The following is a 19,697-nucleotide window of genomic DNA, read 5'->3' as shown; positions in this document are numbered from 1 at the left end:
AATTTGGATGTTGCTCTCACAATGTTTTTTATGAAAAATTACTAAATGCAGTCAGTGCAGAAGATAAAATACGGCCATTGAAATCTCAAACGGTCTGTTGAGATTCAACTCCTACCATGCAGAGCCATTTGGGCAGTTGACAGAACATTCTCTTGACTTCCTTTCTCGCGTGAGCCCCTGGCCCGCACTTGCACGACTATCCGTTCGCACTCTTGCCCCAGGGTGAGTTGCATGGCAGAGGAGAGTGGAAGTCAAGTATTGAGCCACCGAAATACTGCCAGGTCGCGCTTCTCAGTCGTCACTTTCTTGGGCTTCCGAGGGTAAGCAGTACACCGTGACGCCGGGCAAGTCGATAACACAGGACTTGCAAAGCTAGCGGTTTAATGTTGTTGCCTCATAATTTCTGCCTCATTTCTTTCGGACTAAAGACAACAGAATGAAAGTAGAATTTCAAGCCGCATAGAATCCTCGGCGAATTTGGTTATCTGTATTCATTTAAGACATTGTAGTTTCCTGCTCAATATCTTTCTCCTAAAATATTTCTCTCCACCGTAGAATACTATAATAAATAAAAAGGGGTGTTATGGAGGGCCAGAGCATAGAGCCAAATGGCCAAAATCGTGTATTTTTAATCGCATTTTTCGCGATGTTCCACCGCCTAAAAGTTATATTTTTAATACGCCAGCCGAAAGATATCAAAAAACACCTCCAGAAAACGTTTTTTCTTTTTGGCCCTCTAAAGCATATTTTATGAAAACATGCATAAGAAATTTACAAATCATCGCCATATCTTCTTTTCCCGCTCAAAACTCTTGAAAACAATAGAAAATCTGCTCCATTAAGTAAGGTTTCAAATGCTGCAAACCGCATTAAAAAATATGCTTTTTTGACCGAGATATTTAAAAAAGAGTGAAAATCGTATTTTCGATCTAGCCGGCCCTGGTGAGCCTCTAGCGGGCTGGAAATGTGGGGAGGTTTGTCCTATTTGATCCCAAATTGCATACCCTAAGTACGGGAAAAATCCCGGAGGGGGGACTTTTCACCTTCTTAACCGGTTATGCCCTTTCACGTTTATTTATCAGTATTGAAGGGTCGGCCTCCACAAAAATAGAATGAGAAAATATCTTGAGAATTTCTCTACGTCAACGTCCAGACGCATATATTCATCGTTGAAAACAATCTGAATCCAAATTAAAACACCTAAATGGTAGAAAAAAACTTACTCGACGTAAACTTAGTGAGATGTTAAAATGAAGGAGGCTCCACTATTTGCAAACTTCTTACCATTGCCTCGTGAGGGTACACTCCTGTGCAAAAAATTTGAACACCGTGAAGCCGAACATTTTCTAAGGTCTTGAGTTGAGGCCAAAGTGAGTACGTAGCCGAATCCCGCCCCCGTGCACGCAGGTCTGCCGCACGAAGGTTATGCAAGACACTATGGAAAATCACGAAGAAGCCGGGAAGGGTTTAAAGCAGATGAGAATTTCCATGCGATATTGCTGTTTTCGAATTGTGAAGCAAAAAAGAACATGTCTAAGCTCACACCTTCTCAAAACCCTCACCACCGATGGCAGGCAAAAATAATGCGTATCAAGAGAGGCCGATCTCATCCGTTTCTCACTCAATGAGCACCCCATCCACTAGGTTCTCCCAAAAATACATTTTTTTAAAGTTCAAAATCGCCAATCGTATTTCGATGACCCTCGGATATACAAGGATAGGCAAATAAAGATGTTAAATATGATATAATGTTTGAAAAATAAGATGTTAATGTTTGAAAAATGTAAAATAATTAGTTAGCGAGAGGCGCCTAAATACCGACACCCTTAATTTGCCATACGATTTTGCGAAAACTGCCATAAGGGTAATAAGAGTTAATTATGGCCCAAAGGGCCATCCTTGTTATACTATTGTGGTTTTCTGACATATTGCCAACTTAATGTGAACATCTAATGCCAACGATTTGTGTCCTTGTTTCTACCGGTGTCCAAATATTATGAAGATTATAAAAATAATGCTATTAATTTGGCGTTGGTAAAATATTTGGATGAATACTGTTTCGCAAGGAATTTTTGAATTCAACCGAGGCAGAGTTCAGAACTTACTACACGCGCGATAACAATATATTTTTTGTGGAACAAATAGTCTTTTAGCTTCAAATGACATCGTTTATGAAGTATTTTTCTTAATAGCTACCCCAATTTACCATGGATAGCCTCCTTTTAATAGACTGGAGATGATCTCAAGGAACGTTCTTTTCTTGACGAGGCAACGCTCAAATGTCAGCTCAACACTTCCACGAAAACAGTTTTACGATCGAACAAAACAAAATAAGCTGAAAGGCGTGTTTGACTTGCGCAGTTTTTTCTTTCGAATCTTCATTAATGACATTCCAATACGCAGCGAGCATATGGGATCCGGTACAGAAAGGCTTAATCCGTGAACGGGATAGAATACAAATGAAAGCTGCGCGACTCGTGAAAAACTGCTACGAGCATACAGAGAGCTTTATTCAAATGTTAAACGAATTATGCAAGGAGCCGTAGGAGATTCGTAGGCTACGCGATAGGTTTAGATGGCTTAAACAATTGAGAATGGATATCTTTAAGAGCGATGCGGAGAACATCATATTAGAGCCCCACAACATTTACAGGTCTGGCAGAGGCGATAAATTAAGTGAGACATTTTGCCGAACGGCTAGGCATGGGAGTTCGTTTTTACCCCGCACAATAAAAGACTACTAAATGCATGGAGTAAATTCGTTGTAGCATTTCCATTATGTGTGCAAATGGCTGGTGTCATAACACCATCCGCCACTCGCCTTTTTAGGCGGCTTGCGGGGTATTATGTAGATGTAGTGTTAAGGAATTGGAGACGCTGACAAATTTCCCAAAACTAAACCAAAATTATTTAAAACATTTGTAATTCAGATAAACTAGTAAAAGATACGTAGAAAACTCACATCATAATAAAACTCCTTGCGTAGGTAACTTAATAATTCGTATTGAGGCACAATCAAAGATGTGAACGAATTCTGCAACAATGAACGAATTCATTTGCAATAAATCAATATAAATTGTGAAAAAAATGGAGCTCAAAAGTATACTGTTCACAAACGTGCAGCATTAAGGAATGCGATGCCACTCTCAACATGTCTCGTGGACTCTTCCCATCTTCTCTTCCCTCTTTCATCAGGCCTGGATGTCAAAATATTGACGCAGCGCACGCGCGCTCACTCCCTGACAGGTGCAGTACGTATTGTACGTACTTACTACGTACGTACTTACGTAGAAAACGTATTGGGGGTGGTCTTATATTTTATAGACCTAATATGTTCAGAGAGTTGTTTTGGATGAGGTTAGCTAAAATACCATTCAAGTTACCTCAGGTGTACCCCAAGGAAGTGTTACAGGCCCTCTTTTGTCCCGTCTTTACATTAATGACATAACCACCGCGGCACGAGCAAAATCCGCCTCTTCGCAGATGATATAGTGGTGAGTAGAGAAGTTTATGGCCGTTGCGATAGATTGGCAGAAGAAAAAGAACTCGCTGCCGTAAACGAATGTCGCAGTACTTGGGAGTTAGAATTATATCTTGAAGAGTGTAAAATGATGACCTTTTTTGGGAAAAAAATTTGGGAAAATGAAATCGATCCTAGGAGAAGTTACACCACTAACGGAATCCAAACATCGTATGTCGAGTTCGCAAAATACTTAGGGGTCACCATTACCATTGAGATTGGGATAATTCTCAGATAGAAAAAGCTTCCTACAGTACAATGAAAGATTAGTTATGGTTAAGTCAGATACTAAATCGGTAGATCCCGTTATGGTACAGGTGTACATGCCTACGACAGACTACGAGGATGAATAAGTTGAAACATCTACGAAGATATTTAAATAAATAAAAGATCGTAGCACTTTTACACAATTTTTTTTACTGCGTACAACGCGTTTTGGCTCTTAGAGCCATCATCTGGTACATTCTTGCACCAAAAGATGGCTCTGTGGATTATAATAAACGTTTTGTCATAAAATTTAATTTCAAAAATGACAAATGTTGTTCACTCGATCAGCTCAATGTTACAATGACCTTATTAAACGCGAAAACCCAATATTGACGACTGAGAACGACAGTCAGCTAGCATAGTGGTAGCTGGACATTCCGATATCGCTCTGCTCCGTCGTTGCATTATTATGTCATCATATAGGGTATATAAACATCATATAGGCCATGAGAAGGGAAGAGCAGAGACTAGCAGTTCTTACTAATGACACTGAAACTGGGCCGACGACACCAAATGGTAGTCGAATTGTACTGCTCTGTCAATCGCCCAAATGGTCATGCAGGGGAGGAGTTTCATTAAAGTAAATTTTCCGGGCATTTTAATGGCCGTATTTCACCCTCTGCACTAACTTCATTTCACGAAGTTTTTTTATGAAGCACACTATGAGAGCAGCATCCGATCAGCTCTCACTAATATTTGAGTTCTTTAGGTCCGAAGCCATTGACCATTTGGTCTCAAGAACAATTGAGTTCAGGTTTTCATGTTCAATGAGCGTGGGTGGCGTTCACAGCGACAGGAGACACCATTCCAGGGGAAGCGTGGGTAAAAACATAAGTCAAATAATTGGAGGAATAATGTGTAGCTGAGTGTTTCACTCTTTGTTATACTGTCATACATTGGTTGAATTTCGCCCGCTAAATGGGAAAGACGCAGGAAAATCCCCAGTTACTCGAGGACCAAACTTGGGGGAGTCTTTTGGAAGACAAACTTCTTCAAGTGGTTCTTACCATGCCCGCATTTAGACGCAAATGAGCTTAACGTCAATGTTTTCCGTCCCTTTACAAACGTAGGTATAAAAATCACAAAAATTTCGACGCACTGTAAATACTCAAAAATAATCCCCTCGCTTTTATTTGCCAGTCTTCCCGATGAAAATAAGGCATTCATAAATATAAAAATAATTAAGGAAGAACTTTTCTGTGAAGAAAATAACCTACCTTCATTCAGGTTCGAGCTCATACCTCCCAAATTCCTGTCAAGTGCGCAACCCCCAAAGTCATCATTCCTCCTCCCAAATTTTCGAGGGGTCTTTAAGTACTCAGGATATCAATTGTGTGAAATATAAAAAGGGAGCAAAGAATACAAGCATATATATGTCTACTCAGCAGCAAGTAACAAGGGCAAAGGTTATCCAAGGAGTTTCTAACCGAGTGTGACCCATGCACCTGTCATGATAATTTCGCCGTGCTTGGCCATGATACAAGTAATGGTAAATGTTAAAATCAATGCAGGTTATAATTAATAAACCTAGTAGACTCCTTATTACTTACCTAACAAATTCGGAGTATAAACTGAAAGTAAGCAAAGGCTCAGGCAACTGTCTCAGATAGAGTTTCAGGACGTTAGCAATGACGTTTGGATGAATGCCTGTCAGATCCACGAGATCAGCTCCATTTTCGAACGCCTGACACAATTTTTCCACCTTGGATTTCACGCCAGAAACTCTGTACACACCCTGAAAGCAAGAATATGATTTGAACTCATTGATTGGGCTGCACTGTTTTTCGAAGCAGATTTGTTTACTAGCAATTAACTCTATAAACGTCTATTTACACTGATTTCATAGTTATTAAAAACCGACCAGCAGAACCTACCTTGACATACTTTCCCCTTTCATCAATTTCATTCACACATTTGCACACAATATAAGGTACTTGAGCAGAGGTTTCTTTTAAATGCTGGCCCAGCTCCACCCCAAACGTGGTCATTTTCCTTGGCAGCCTTTTGTGACCACATTGAATGGCTAAAGTTTCCAAACACTTTTTATGACACGCCAATCCACACTAGAAAGATATAACAGGTAATATCAGAATTAGAGCTAACAACTGAAAGACATTCTGTCAGAGACAAGTCGCAGCGATGTCTCTGTCATGCATCCATGACGATTAAGTTATGCCTTGCTCAGCGTTCACCGTTTAAATGAGGCGACAAGATAATTTACGCCATAAATGAAAAGTTTAGTTCTTGCACATATTTCTGCAGTTTCAATAGAACTTAATTACGAATATTAATTAAATAACTGGCGACATTGGTGCATTTCAAAAATCATTACTTTTAATATAATGATCGGTTGCAATGATTTCTTCCATAGGCTTGTTTGTGAAACTGTCAAAATGGGGTCAAAAAGAAGTTGTTGAGGTCCCACACAGGTGAAAATGATAAAGACGTTTGAGAAGTTGTACATAACAATTCCACAAAATACATGGAGACTATTTGGGTGGATATGCATCAATGAGCAAGAGCAGTTACACGCGTAAATTTTCAGCGCAAAAAAATATCTTTTAGCGTGTTTTGATGTCATTTTTGGCTCTCAAGTGCGTTATTATATCTGGCAAACCTTCATCTGAAGATTTCAACGCAAGGTTGGTGTAAATTAAGCATCGTTTTCTTCATGTAATGATGTAAGCTTCAATATTCACAAAGTTTTTTACACCACATAATAAAACAAAGTGTCAACTTTTATCCTCAAAAGAAAAATTCTGCCCCAATGTGCCCCCCTTCAATTTTTTGTGGTAAATCAAATTTATGTCGAGAGGTTCTCGCACCTCGTGACCCGCAATGCACTTTCATGCACCCATATTTGTTCTTTTACTTTGAGCATATGAAAATGCTGCCATTCTATAAATTTTGTTTTCCCAAAATATGGTTCACTTATTTCCAGCCGAACGCACATCATCAGTATCCGTTCAGTATCCCCTGCCGAAGTTTGTGCTTCAGGACATTCACAGAGTAGTTGTCCAGTTGCGGATACAACGAAAGTGACTTGCCAAGATTTACATAGTATGGTCTCGGAAAATAGAGTGGGGTCCATGAAGCAATAGTCATTCGTGTTAGAGTTTTTACACAAAAAATATTTTTGGAAGGAGGTGAGAAATGAAAAACTTCGCTTGCGGCATTTATACAAAAAATGATTTTTTCATCAATGTTTTCGAATGTGGGCTGAGTTATTCAAAATGAATAGAAGATTTATGGCTTTGAATAAATTTGGTTAAAATAAAGGCATAAACACTTCCTACCGCTATAATAAAATATCTTCCAAATAGATTCGAGTTGATAAAATTATTAATCGACAATCCTAGTAGACTGTAATGAAAAATCCTTATCTAGGAATATCTGACGACCCAATTACCCTCTTCTCAGCACTATTCAGAATTGAATCGGCTGCACTTAAAGTAAATGATATGGTTTTGCTCGGTTTACTGTCTTAAAATAGCTAAGCTGTCCGAAACACTTTATCCTTGGCATCACATACCACCAACTATTCACAACTTTTTAATGCATGGAGCAGGAATAGTGAAATATGTCATAATTTCTCTTGGACAGCGTTCTGAAGAGGTGTTGTAAGCCCAGCACGAGTATATAAAAGATATAATGATGAACATACTAGTAAAATGTCTAGGATGACCACAAACTATGACTTCTTCCATTGGCTTCTGCTTACATCAGATCCTTTTTATTCGTATTCTGTGGGGGTTCGTTTTAAAGTAAAAAATTAGCAGAGGACGTGAAACATCATCTGGTAATAGAAGAAATTATTTTGGAATATAATGAGTCTTCATTCTCCTGCTTAGAATATGAGTTTAAGCCTTTGTTTTTGAGCAATTAGAAATAAAAATATTTCTCTATGGTATATTTTATATTATTACGCTCCAATGACCAAAATTTCAAGTTTTAAGGCCTAATACCACTATTTCATCATCATTTACCCTATGCGCAGCCATTTTATAGCTTTAACATCGTTAATAATAGAAAACATGATGTTCCTGTGACAAAATTTCTACTTGCCCCTAGCAACTATGTCCCCCGCATAACGTTTTCCTATTTTTAAATTGTTATTGGCCTTCTAAACAATACTGTGGACTGCATCATCCTAAATACGTTTCATTTCATCTTTAAAATATGTAAATTGCAAATATTTTCACTTATTTATCAACACTTAATACTAAAGCGATTTCTGGTCAGCTTTTTTCGATTTCAGCCCACTGTCTGGTGCGCCCGTGATTTACAACTATCGATCTATCGACTATTATCGATTTAGACGGAAACCAATAACCATCGATAAAAAAATGTCCTCTGGCAATATATTTCTGGCGTTTCCTATCTCATTTGCATTCTGTGTATTACATGCACCCGAATACAGTTGCAGTTATCTGCAATGAGTCGCGAATAAATGATCAACTGACTGTGCGGTATTTTGTTTGCCTTCTGTGGAATCCTTCTAGATTCCTCGGAAGGGTATCAACCGCTGAACGGTTGAGTAGATTGTTTAGTACTACTATTCATATTAGGCAGAGTTTATACTATTCGTATTAATGTGAAGCATTTTTTACCTAGTGGATTTCTTGAATGCGTTACCTTCGCAGACGCGTTACCTATCTGGTAGACTCGAGTTAAACTTTAATGAATAATCAAATGTTATCATAGCACTAAAATCAAAAGCTTACTTTTTTATGGAATTGTACATTTACTGTGAAAGCGCAATTATCAAGCCCGGAATCTACAACAGAAATGCAGTTGCCTATTTTAGAAATCCTAGCCTTGAGACTGCCCGCTTTCGCAAAAAACAGAACTGCGTAAAAATACGGTTTCACTGTTAGCATAATGGCAATATCTGATTCGTTCAGGAAATTTGAATAAGAAGACAGCAGTTATCGTCTCATGGCGCCATGACTCGTAATTGTAGAGAGTAAGAAGGTATACAAACTATGTACGCGCCTTCGGCGCAATCAATGAATGTGACGAAAGCCTATACGAATGCGAAGTAAAATTTGGAAAGTTAGCCTAAAGAAAAATATTTGGGCCACATTGTACGAAAGTTTCATATTTGTCCAACTCTTCGCTTTGTCGTCACTCTTAACGTCAAAAAATGGTCCGAAAGTTGTATTAAAAAATTAGTCAACAGAATAAATTATCTAAATGATAGCATGCTTAATGTGAAAATGCAATGAGCAGTATCAGACAGTGGTGGATACATATGGGGGGGGATACATATTTCGCCCCCCCCCCCCTTGCGGGGCCGAAAATTGCAGAACCACAATTGCAACTTTTTTATATCATAGAGTCTCCTACCTTACTCTGAGGAAGGTAGATGTATACCGCTGAAAATTTAGTTCAGTGAGTGTTTTCTTTTATCTTTTTGTGTCCTGTGTTTCTGCCCAACCTGGGATATTTTTATGTTTTATATCAAAAGATTATATAAGTCTTGTGTATGCGTATAATCAGTTTAAATAGAACTTTCTTAAACTTTGCATGTGACTTGATTGTTTTTTATTACTATAGAATTAATGGTAGCTCCTTTGCGCCCTCCTGCGCCTTTTTTCCGCATCCGCCACTGAGGCATGGAACGATGAGTGAAGATATTTTCATGTCCCTTATCAGCAAGGTTGAGGGAAGAATAAAATTCCAGGATACAAACATGAGGCAGTTTATTCCCGCTAGGAAAATGTTATTGAAAATGATGGGCACTGTAGTTGAGATGATGTTATGAATAGTGCCGTAAACGTGCATTTAAATCACATTTTTTCTCTCCTGATTGAGCAGTTGCTGAGTGGTCCTTAGTCTATAATCATAGCGATCGAAACGGGCGGCTATAGTATTTCACAGGTTGCCATTTCTCCAGCTGCTCGCTCGCTCGGATTTCATGCCGTCCACAAAGCTAATCTGTAGAATTCGACTTCGATGCCTTATGTAAATCTTTTTTTCTTTCCAAAAAACCTCTTCTAATATTGCGATTCTAATACAGCGCCTCCTTCTTGTTGAACATTAACTCATTATTACGGATTTACTAGTTGAGAGTTTTAATCGCCTCTCGAGACCAATTTTTGCTCATTTTTACTTTTAGGACCACACCAGGCGATGAAATAAACGATCATGAACGTGTATGTGTATTTGAAATCAATGTTTTGCGAGTTCACTTGGTGGTACGGTTGCGTTATAGATTCAAAAATAAACCTTTTTGTATTCAACACAGTATTTATGAAAAAACTCAGCCGGTTTCGACTTTTTCAGGTCATTATCAAGGAGTGAACGATAATGATTATGACCTGAAAAAAGTCGAAACCGGTTCTGTTTTTGATGCATACTGTGTGGAATACAACTAAGTTTATTTTTGTATCAATCAATTATAATGCTCATGCAAGCGATAAATAAGTTTAATCCGTGTGACAGCGCTTCGCTAAGCTTTTTTGTCAAAGGCTCTGTGATTGGTTGGTTTCATCCAATTGGATGAAAATTTATAACCATTCCTATCCATTTGGACCAAACTGAGTTTGATACAAACGATTCGACCAAAAGCTAGCTGGATGAAATTTTGACCGTGGGAGACGGTGCGCGTCCGTTGTATCAAAATTTGATACAAATTTGACCGTGGGACACCGGCTTTAGTGTTGCATGAGCCATGGCACTAAAATATTCTCTTTTATACCAAAACTATGTCAGAGTTCATCTAACTATTCATGCCAACCCATGTTTTTTTCTTACAAATTAAAAACCATCCTTGATAAGTTGTAGTCATTTTTATGTCAAAGTCCCAGCAACAGAAATAGGAAACCAAATTGTTATGAACAATGGGCAATCACAGTAATCAATCACTTTCGATGCTGGCAGATCAGCTCAGCTATCTTATTGCATGCTCTCAATAAATTACATGCCAGCGAGATAAAATATTTATATTTACCTCACTGCAGTCTGCGCCCTGAAAATATACATATGTATCACATTCTCTGCACCTCGATGGAGTTTTAAGCTTACGGAAATTATGGGTTACTGCTGCTTTGGACATCTGCTGCCTCAATGTAGGCTCAAAGGCGATGAAATCAGTATCTGCAACATGAAATAGAAGGTATAGTAAACATTTCGCAATTTGTATAAAACATACCATAATACCTAGGTGCAATGGAGCGTGGTAAGGGTAGCTACAAAAATATAGTAGGCTTCCCCGAGTTTCATTCAAGTTACTTTTAAGTTAAGTTTATCCAGGATTTTTTTCTGGGGTGGCACAATGGCCTGAAAAGCATAATGGTTTTCTCATATTTGAGATTAAAAACAATATGCAACAACTACTACAATGGCTCACAGAAGGGGAGGGTAAAATTTTCTTCAAGCTTCTACTCATAAGGCACATATACCCTGCCGTAAAATGGGGTGAATAGGCTCAGCGGGGTGAATGGACTTGCTCTACAAGAAAATTCTTTAGATTCAGAAAATCCGCCAACGAATGCAGTTAGGTAGAAAATATCAACGGGTTTCGACTGAGATGGATTCCGTGGTTCAATTCATTGATTAATTCTTCTGGCAGCCATTTTAGTGTGAGATCAATCACAGTACTCGTCAACGCGAATAGCTTTTCCAAGCTACCAGAAAACATTGTCTACCTTTCGAAAACTGTTGAGGTAAAGTTGTTGCCGATTTAGTTCTTATATAAATCGTTATTTTTTCTTCCTACTCCTAAAGTTTGATAATTTTAAACTTGTTACGTGAAAAGCAGCAGCCAATTTCCTCAAAATAGTGGCTAATCTCGCCTGAAATGGGGTGAATAGGTTCACCCATACCTATGCCGCGATTTTATGAGCCTGACCCAAGAGGAAAACAGTGCACCAAAAGGACTTCCGATGAGATCAATCTGGCTGTAGAAACTATGAAATCAGGGTAAATTATTCGTAATGCTACCCTTGAGTTCAATATTCCATACTCGGTCATCAGACGACATCTGAAAAATCCGATCGTGAAACCTCATGGTGGTCAAAGAGTTATATCCTCAGATGTGGAAACACTTATAGTGGATAGAATTATAATTCGTTCGGAATAGGAATACTAATTTGATTTTACCAATCTTCGTCGCTTTGTTAAGGGGTACTTACTGCATGAGTTCTGAAACTGAAGAAGCTACAACGAGGACAACATTGCTTCTTTAGTGACCCAAGCGACTTGGAGTGATGACAGCAGGTTCATAAGTTTTAAAGTTGTATTTGGGAATCAATAGCGCTGTTTTGCAAATAGATATAAAAATGGAGAACAATTTAGCAACTTGAGTCTTTTTTAACCATATAAATGCACCTTTAAAGTTAAAAATGAAGAAAAAATTATGTATAAATTTAGATTTTAGTTTATTCAAATAAAGTCAATATTTTCAGTTCATTATTTCTTGAGTGTATCCATCAAGGTTTTAGGAGGATAGAATCTCCGAGTGGAAATCGTGTAAGAGTCTATTCACCCCATTGCGTGGATCAATGGGATTAGACCACTAAAACATAATTGCATCTCACCAATAAAAATATTAAGATGTTTCAGGTAATGAATCAGAAATATAGGCTAAGACCCATAAGATGGCATCGAATTCACTGTGTTACTTCCTGATATCATGTCGCAACTTTCCCGCATACGGCAAATTTGATCAGGAAAAAAAACTTTTTCGGCCCACCCTAGTGTCCATATTGTAACGTTGTCCGTCGAAAATGAAGTTCCACGAGTATCCGATAATGTTGTGTTTTTAAATTATAATAACCACCTGTTTGCCATGAGATTGACAACCTATAACATGGTGCAGTCGTGTGGAGTTTAAAATGCCGTCAGCGCCGTCAGCTATCGGGTAAGGACTCGCGTAGAAATAAGTCAAGTGATACCACGTTGGGGAGCATCTTCGAGAAATGGCTAAATACGTGACATCAACCTCAAGTGTGGACTTCGAAAGTGTTCAGGCCGGTGGCGTAGCAAGGGGGGGTCCAGGGGGTCCGAACCCCCTTGGAAATATAAAAACACAGTTACCTACTTTACTTCATAAAAGAAAACAAAATATTGAAAAATAATGAATTTGCAAAAGATTTCTCTGGCAAACGAACTTTTTTCTGTTATTGAAAGTGTTAAAATTAGCTTAAAACCCTTTACTTAGTACTCTATTTTTCCAAAATTTTCCCCTCTGGTTTTGGACCCCCCCCCCCTCCGAACGAAATTTCGGGCTACGCCACTGATTCAGGCCAACGCCGACTGGACTAATTTAGTTCGGGAGTTCGATAGTTTTCTTCCGGCCACCAAGCGGGAACGAGAGACTGGTAAAGACAAAATCGCCTTATTGCTGCGCATGTTGGGAGACAAGAGAATCGAGACTCCAGGGTGGGTTCGCAGGGTTACATTCCCGGGCCGGATTTCAAGCTTTCGCTTTTTTCTCCTGCACCACGAAGGACATGGAAGGAGAAAGGAAGGAGGCGCCGCGCCACCGCGATAGGAGCCCGACGACGCCTCCTGGGATAGGATAGGGTTGGAAGGGATGGGGAAGAGGAATCCCGGACCGTCACGGAGGCGGGCGTGTCCTACTGCTAGCGAAACCATAATTTAATGTTTCCACAAAAATGAAAAAAATTCCTAATAGGAGGGAAATTTCTGCGATTTTCCATAGATTATGTTATGGAGCAAGAAGAAGAAGAATTCTGAGGGTTCAAGGCGAACCCTGCTAAGGGTACAACGCACCGGGGCCCGGAACCAAGCCCGAGGCTTATACGCCAGGACACCCGGGGAGGGGGCGGAGAGGAAGGAAAAAGGGAAAGAGGCGCCGTCGCGATCGGAGCCCGCCGACGCCTCCAGGGAAAGGAAAGGAGTGGAAGGGAGGGAAATAGGGATTAAACACTCCAGCACTATGAAAGCGAAGGAGGCCCTACCTAGCGAAACCAAGCATACGCAATTTTTCTTCTACCAATTCTAGTAGATTTTCCTATGAGGAAGAAAAATCTATCTAATCTATGTTATGAAGCAGTGCGATTCGCGACTTTTCTTTTGTCAGAGATAGAAAAAAGCAGGTACCCAAGTGTTCTTAAAGCCTTCGAGTCTTACGTTGCGCCAGTGGCAGATACATATGGGGGGCGCCCCACCCCCCTGCGAGTCCGCCTGCATTGTCTAACATCGCAGAGCCACAACTGTAACTGTTTTATATCATAATATGGCATTGTATTTTGTATGTGTATAATTAGTTTAAATGTAACTTTCTTAAACTTTGCTTGAGATTATTTTTATATTACCTACAATAAAAGTAAAGATAGCTCAAGATACTTTTTGCCCCCCCCCCTTGAGTTTTTTTTAATCTGCTTTTGAGTTGCGCCCAAAATAAATGAGGCATTTTAGCTCTTCTTATTTAAACAGAGGGTGCAGGAAGAAGGCGAAAGCTTTAAGCATTTTTTTGCTGATTGGAGGTGCCTCATCAAAAAGTGTGGTTTCTCGAGATCTGAGCCATAAGAGGACTCCGTACTACGCGATAGAATCGTCCATGGAATACGAGATAAATCTGTTCAGGAGGACCTGTCATTGGAAAAAGCGGTAGCCCACTGCAGATCGTTGGAGGACAGCCAGAGGCAAGCGAAACAGATGAGAGATAAAACAGCCGAGCCTGGAAGAAGAGACCACCACATCGATTCCATACAAAAGAAGGTCAACCATCGTCGAACTTAGGTCCCAGTGAAAGAGTAAAGGAAGTAAGAAATTCAATTATAATCGATGCCAAACAAGCCATGACCCGTGAGTATTCCCTAAATACGGGAAAAAGTGCGAATTAATGTACAATTTTGCTATATTGAGCAGGGTGAGAAATGCTCATTATGTTGACGTGGTAGAGTCTGACTCCTTGTCAGATACATCAGGAGTGTCTTGTTTCACAATGTCTGAAAACTTTTGTGTTCATTGGGTGGATGCAAATGCTATCGGAGATCCGAATGATTGGGTTGAGGAGGTAGTGATTGGGGGAAAAGTGCTCACAATGAAATTAGGCACGGGCGCTCCAGTGAATGTCTTGCCTATGCAGGCATTAAAGAAGCTAAAGAAAAGTGTCGAAATTAAGCCTACAAGTGTACGACTTGAGTGCAATGGTGACATGAAAATCGAGCCCGAAGGTATTGCTACTTTGATGCGTGCCTTTAAGCATGTTGAATGTGTTTTTTTTTTTAATTGTAAATAGTGATAATAAATCCCTAATGGGATTACCTGGGTGTGTATCCTAGAATTTAGTGAAAAGGGTCATTAATGCTGATGAGGTATTAACTAAAAATAAATTTCTGAAAAGGTCCATGAGTGTATTTGATGGTCTGGGGTGCTTCCCGCAATGTTGTAATATATCCTCAGTGGAGAATGAGCAGCTGATGTCAAGGCCACCAGGTATGGTGCCATCAGCACTGATAGAAAGGCTTACGCCAGAGTTGGAGAGGCTTCAAGCCAAGAAAATTGTTACTGATCAGTAGAGCATGACAAGTAGAGAGTGGATCAGAAATCTAGTGATCACTGAAAAGCCAAAAATTAGATGAAGAGTCATCCCTCAAATGTGGTTTCTCTAGTCCTTTTGGTTGCTTTAAATACTTGAGAATGTAGCATAGCTTGTGCCCCTTAGATATTTCAAAGAATTGCGGAGAAGAATTTTAGTGATATACTTGGCACCATGATCTATTTTGACGACCTTTTGTGCATGGGTAAAACCGAATTGGATCATGATAAGGCTGTGGAGCTAGTTGTCAAAGATCCAGGGCTCTGAGCATACAATTTAATCCTACAAAATTACAGTAAAAGGTGAAAGAAGTAAAATATGTGGGCCATATTTTCTCAGAGGCGGGAATGAAAACTGATCCAGAAAGGGTTAAAGCTCTTGTAAGCCTCGAGTCCCTCTGCAATAAGAAATAATTACAAAGTCCTAGGAATGTTCAATTATGTGCATAGTTTCATCCCATACATGGCAACATTAGCAGCCCCTCAACAAGAATTATTAAAAGCTGGGACTGAGTGGAAATGGCTCCCTTCCCATAGCCATGCATTCCAGAAACTAAAAGAAACCATGTCATACGCCCCAGTCTTAACATCATTTGACTCATCCAAAAGAATGATTCTGGTCAAGGTAAATGAATTTTTCTCTGTCGATTTTTTGCACCATCCAAAAGAATAACGATTTGATGTGATGCCTGGTCTAGACTGGTGCTTATTGTAAGAAGGGGATAGGGTTAAGGGGCTCCAGCCAGTTGTTCCTGCCCCTAGAAACTTGACCAAGTTGAGCAAAATTCTTATGCTCAAATTGCAAAGGAGTTGCTATCCATTCATTTTGAAACTGTAAAATTTCACAATTTAAAGGCCTGTTTACACGATACATTAACAAGTACGAGTTAATGTCTGTTTGCATGAATGATTTTTGTGGGCCAGAACAGAACATGTATGAATGCATGAATCAAATTAGAACAGGTTCAATTTTCTGTGCATGCATTCGCGCAAGTTAGTTGGTTACATGGTGCATTTTGGCGTTTATTCTTGCGTTCATACATGTAGACATTAACCTGTACGTGTTAATGTACCGTGTAAACAGGCCTTTATATATAGGTCTGATATCAACGTCCAAACTGATCATAAACCACATGTATCAGTCATGAAGAAAAGCACTTGCAAGATAGGGTTAGTAATGAGGCTGACACTCAAAACTGCTGCAATATTCCTCAAGTGTCTATCATGTCCCAGGGAGGGATTTGCATTGAGCAGACACACCGTCACGGTCTTATATTAAGGGGAGGATGAACCTGAAATGCTAGAGCTGGTTTATACCATCAGCAGGTATCTTCTATGGCTAGGGATCAGAAGGAAGAGTTACAGAAAAGAACTAAAATGATTAAGTTTAAAGGAAAATAATGGAAGTTTGCACAAGTGGGTGGGCAGCTCATTGTAAAATACCCATTGAACTTCAGCCTTTTTATAAAGTCAGAGATGATCTTTATGTTGAAGATAGCATACTTTTCTTAGGTCAAAAAATTGTGGTCCCTAATGATTTGAAATCTTATGTGCTAACATTACTACACAAACGGCATGGGAGAATAGAAAAGTCCCTAGCTAAAACTAGAAAGCTATTCTATTGATCTGTAATGTCAAAGGATAGTGAAACTATTTTTAATGAATGTGAAGTAAGCAACAAGTTCAAGTCAAGAAACCAAAGACAGCTATTACTTCCCTACGAGGTACCCTAGCTGCCATTTGAAAAGATTGCAGGCAATAATTTAGACTTTTCCAGAAAAAAACATATCTTACCATGGTTGACTATTTCTCTTAATGGTAGGAGTTAGTCCCCTTGCCAAGCAAAACTGCTAACTCTGTTACAAGACATGGATCCCCAGGGAATTTGCTGCCGACAACATGCCATTCACGATATATGACTGTCAAAAATACTTAAGAGAAAATGAAATTGAGTTGAGGTCTTGCAGTCCCAACTACCATCAGAGTAATAGGCTTGCAGAAAAGGGTGTCCACGTAGGGAAACAAATACTAAGGAAAAGTTATGAATCAGGGAAAGATTTTAGGGATATGTCGAGGGAGTACCGTAATTCCCCACTAAAATGGCTCAATGTGTTCCCAGCCCAGATATTTTTTAGCCTTCAATTGCACTCAAAGCTTCCAGTCACTTTCAAAGGTTTGAGGCCAGAGGTACAAAAGGGTATTTATCTGGCACTCAGACCAAAGCAGGCCAAGGTAAAGGAACACTATAATAGAACCTCCAGAAGCCAGGTAAAGCAATTTAGGGCTAAAGAACAAGTATGGGTTAGGGCAAGAAATAATGAACGGTGGGAGCCTGGTGTCATTACAGGAAAACACAGTTGCCCTAGGTCATACCTTGTCAAAAATAAGCATGGTAACATTTTAAGGGTTAATGATTGATATTCACTTATGCCACAATCTGTCAAAAAATGTCCTTACAAGACCCTCTCTTGTTGTTAGAGGAACACGGAGGGCAATCTAGTAGAGATACATAATGACGATACAATTCAACTCATGAGACGAAGCAGAGGCACTTCAAGTGCTCCACTTCAGCAAGAGCACAACCTCAGACTGTCAATCCAGTACCAGGGGCTACCAGAAGCGGTTGAAGGGTGAGAACTCCTGTGTGCTTCACTCGGTGAAAGGGGAGGTGTTGAAGTGTACTCTTAGGGTGAAGCCCCTTTCACCTTCAGTGAGTTGGTACCACTGAATGATTGATATTTCTGGTTGGCCCCAGAAGTGTAGTCCGTGAAGTGTCAATATTGCAACAGTGTCCATTGACAATTAAGTTCTGTAAGCATCCATTGATATTGTGTTTTTAAATTATAATAAGCACCTGTTTGACATGGGATTGAAAACCTATAACAGTCACAACACAGTACATCAAACAATCAATACTTGCCAGACTAGCAGCCAAAAAATTTGGAGTAGGGACATTGGCGGAAACAATTTTACATTGATGGGCAGGTTTTCTGCAGGATTTTATAGAAATGTCCACACCCTTGTTCAAAATTTCAAAAGTAAGTCAAAATTGGGTGCTGCCCATATCCAAAGCCATTATTTGTACCCCTCTGATCCTCGCACACGAGTGCTTCCTGAATCTACTCCCTGACTTTGCTGTAGACAAGAAAGGGATCCGCATGTTGAATTTTACACAACCCAGGGCAAAATGAACATCATACATCCACAAAATGGTAATGAAAGCATTTCATCACATTAATAAACAATGAAGAAAGAAGGAAGCAAACAAATTTTGTGCCACCACTCTCATACTATGAGAAAATTCACTTTCCTTTCTGATGGCATAACTTTATCCGACCTAAGTACCACGAGGAAGCATGCCTTATTGTCTATCCATTTTCAGCATACAAGGGAGAGAAGAAATATTGAGAGCTGTCCTGCCTTGAGTTGAATGCCTTCTGATCTAGAGACTGGAGGGATATTAAAAAATCCTCAGTAAATGCCTTTATAACATTCAGTTTAACTCTAATCCCACTAATTCCCCTCATTTCCACCATTCCCCCTATTTTTTCTACACCCCGAGCACCTGCTCTTGCACTTTGTCAAGGTTTAACGATTCATCCTGAGTCAACCTTGGAGCAAGGAACCCTTGAATCAGAAAATGAACTTTCCAAAATAATTAAAGAAGGAACTTGATGTGCGGAGTAGAAATTTCTCATTCCATGAATGGAGAATAATAACAAAATGCAATCAGAAAAAAAACTTATTTTCCTGCAGACCAACAGTGGTCGAACAAAATGCATCGTAATACTATTTTCTCTCATTGAACATTAATGGGAGGCCAGCTTTGAGAGAGTAATTGGCCACTTTTAGTGACTCATTAACAAGCATGGGTAACTCCATTTCTGTATATTAATTATTGAAACCAATAAAGGGATCATGAGGAAAAGCTAATAAATATTAAAGAACAGTCTATTTCCACCAATTATTCATCATTAATTATCTTCACAGTCAGTGAGGCCTCATTATTCAATTGTAATATTTTGGCCTCATCAGCTAGTAAAATCCTCTTTCCGGAGACCATTGGAAAAATGGACTTTCTTGTCGAACATTACATCTAAACAATTTTGCATTTGATGATTAATTTATTGATAAATATTTTTTGCCATAGAAACATAGGCCCCACCTCAAATGGTAATTTGTCCACAAAAAAAGCACAAAAAGTCTGTTCATTCAAGTGCAATGAAAACAAAAACATTTAAAGTTTAAATAAACTTTAGCCTTTGATAATAATTAAAATGCTGTTTTCAGAGGCTAATTTTTAAAAAAATTCAAGGAACACAAAGGAGCAATGGAATACCCCGCATTTCACAGGGGAGTGTTCCATAGCCCCTAAACCCCTGCAGGATTGCCCCCA

General features: G+C 39.3%; 1 protein-coding gene across 1 annotated transcript in view; it reads right to left on the bottom strand.

Annotated features, from left to right (window-relative positions):
- Window positions 1-19,697, bottom strand: part of LOC124170735 (rho GTPase-activating protein 45-like) — a 111,286-nt gene that overhangs the window by 10,010 nt on the left and 81,579 nt on the right. Inside the window, exons 12-14 of the mRNA XM_046549633.1 lie at window positions 10,743-10,888; window positions 5,662-5,850; window positions 5,338-5,522 (exon numbers count right to left, since the gene is read on the bottom strand). Of these exons, the coding sequence (XP_046405589.1) occupies window positions 5,338-5,522; window positions 5,662-5,850; window positions 10,743-10,888 (520 nt within the window). The remainder of the gene's footprint in view (window positions 1-5,337; window positions 5,523-5,661; window positions 5,851-10,742; window positions 10,889-19,697) is intronic.

The sequence above is a fragment of the Ischnura elegans genome, chromosome X, assembly GCF_921293095.1.
Source record: "Ischnura elegans chromosome X, ioIscEleg1.1, whole genome shotgun sequence".
NCBI lineage: Eukaryota > Metazoa > Arthropoda > Insecta > Odonata > Coenagrionidae > Ischnura > Ischnura elegans.
This window is presented reverse-complemented; position numbering and strand designations above follow the sequence as displayed.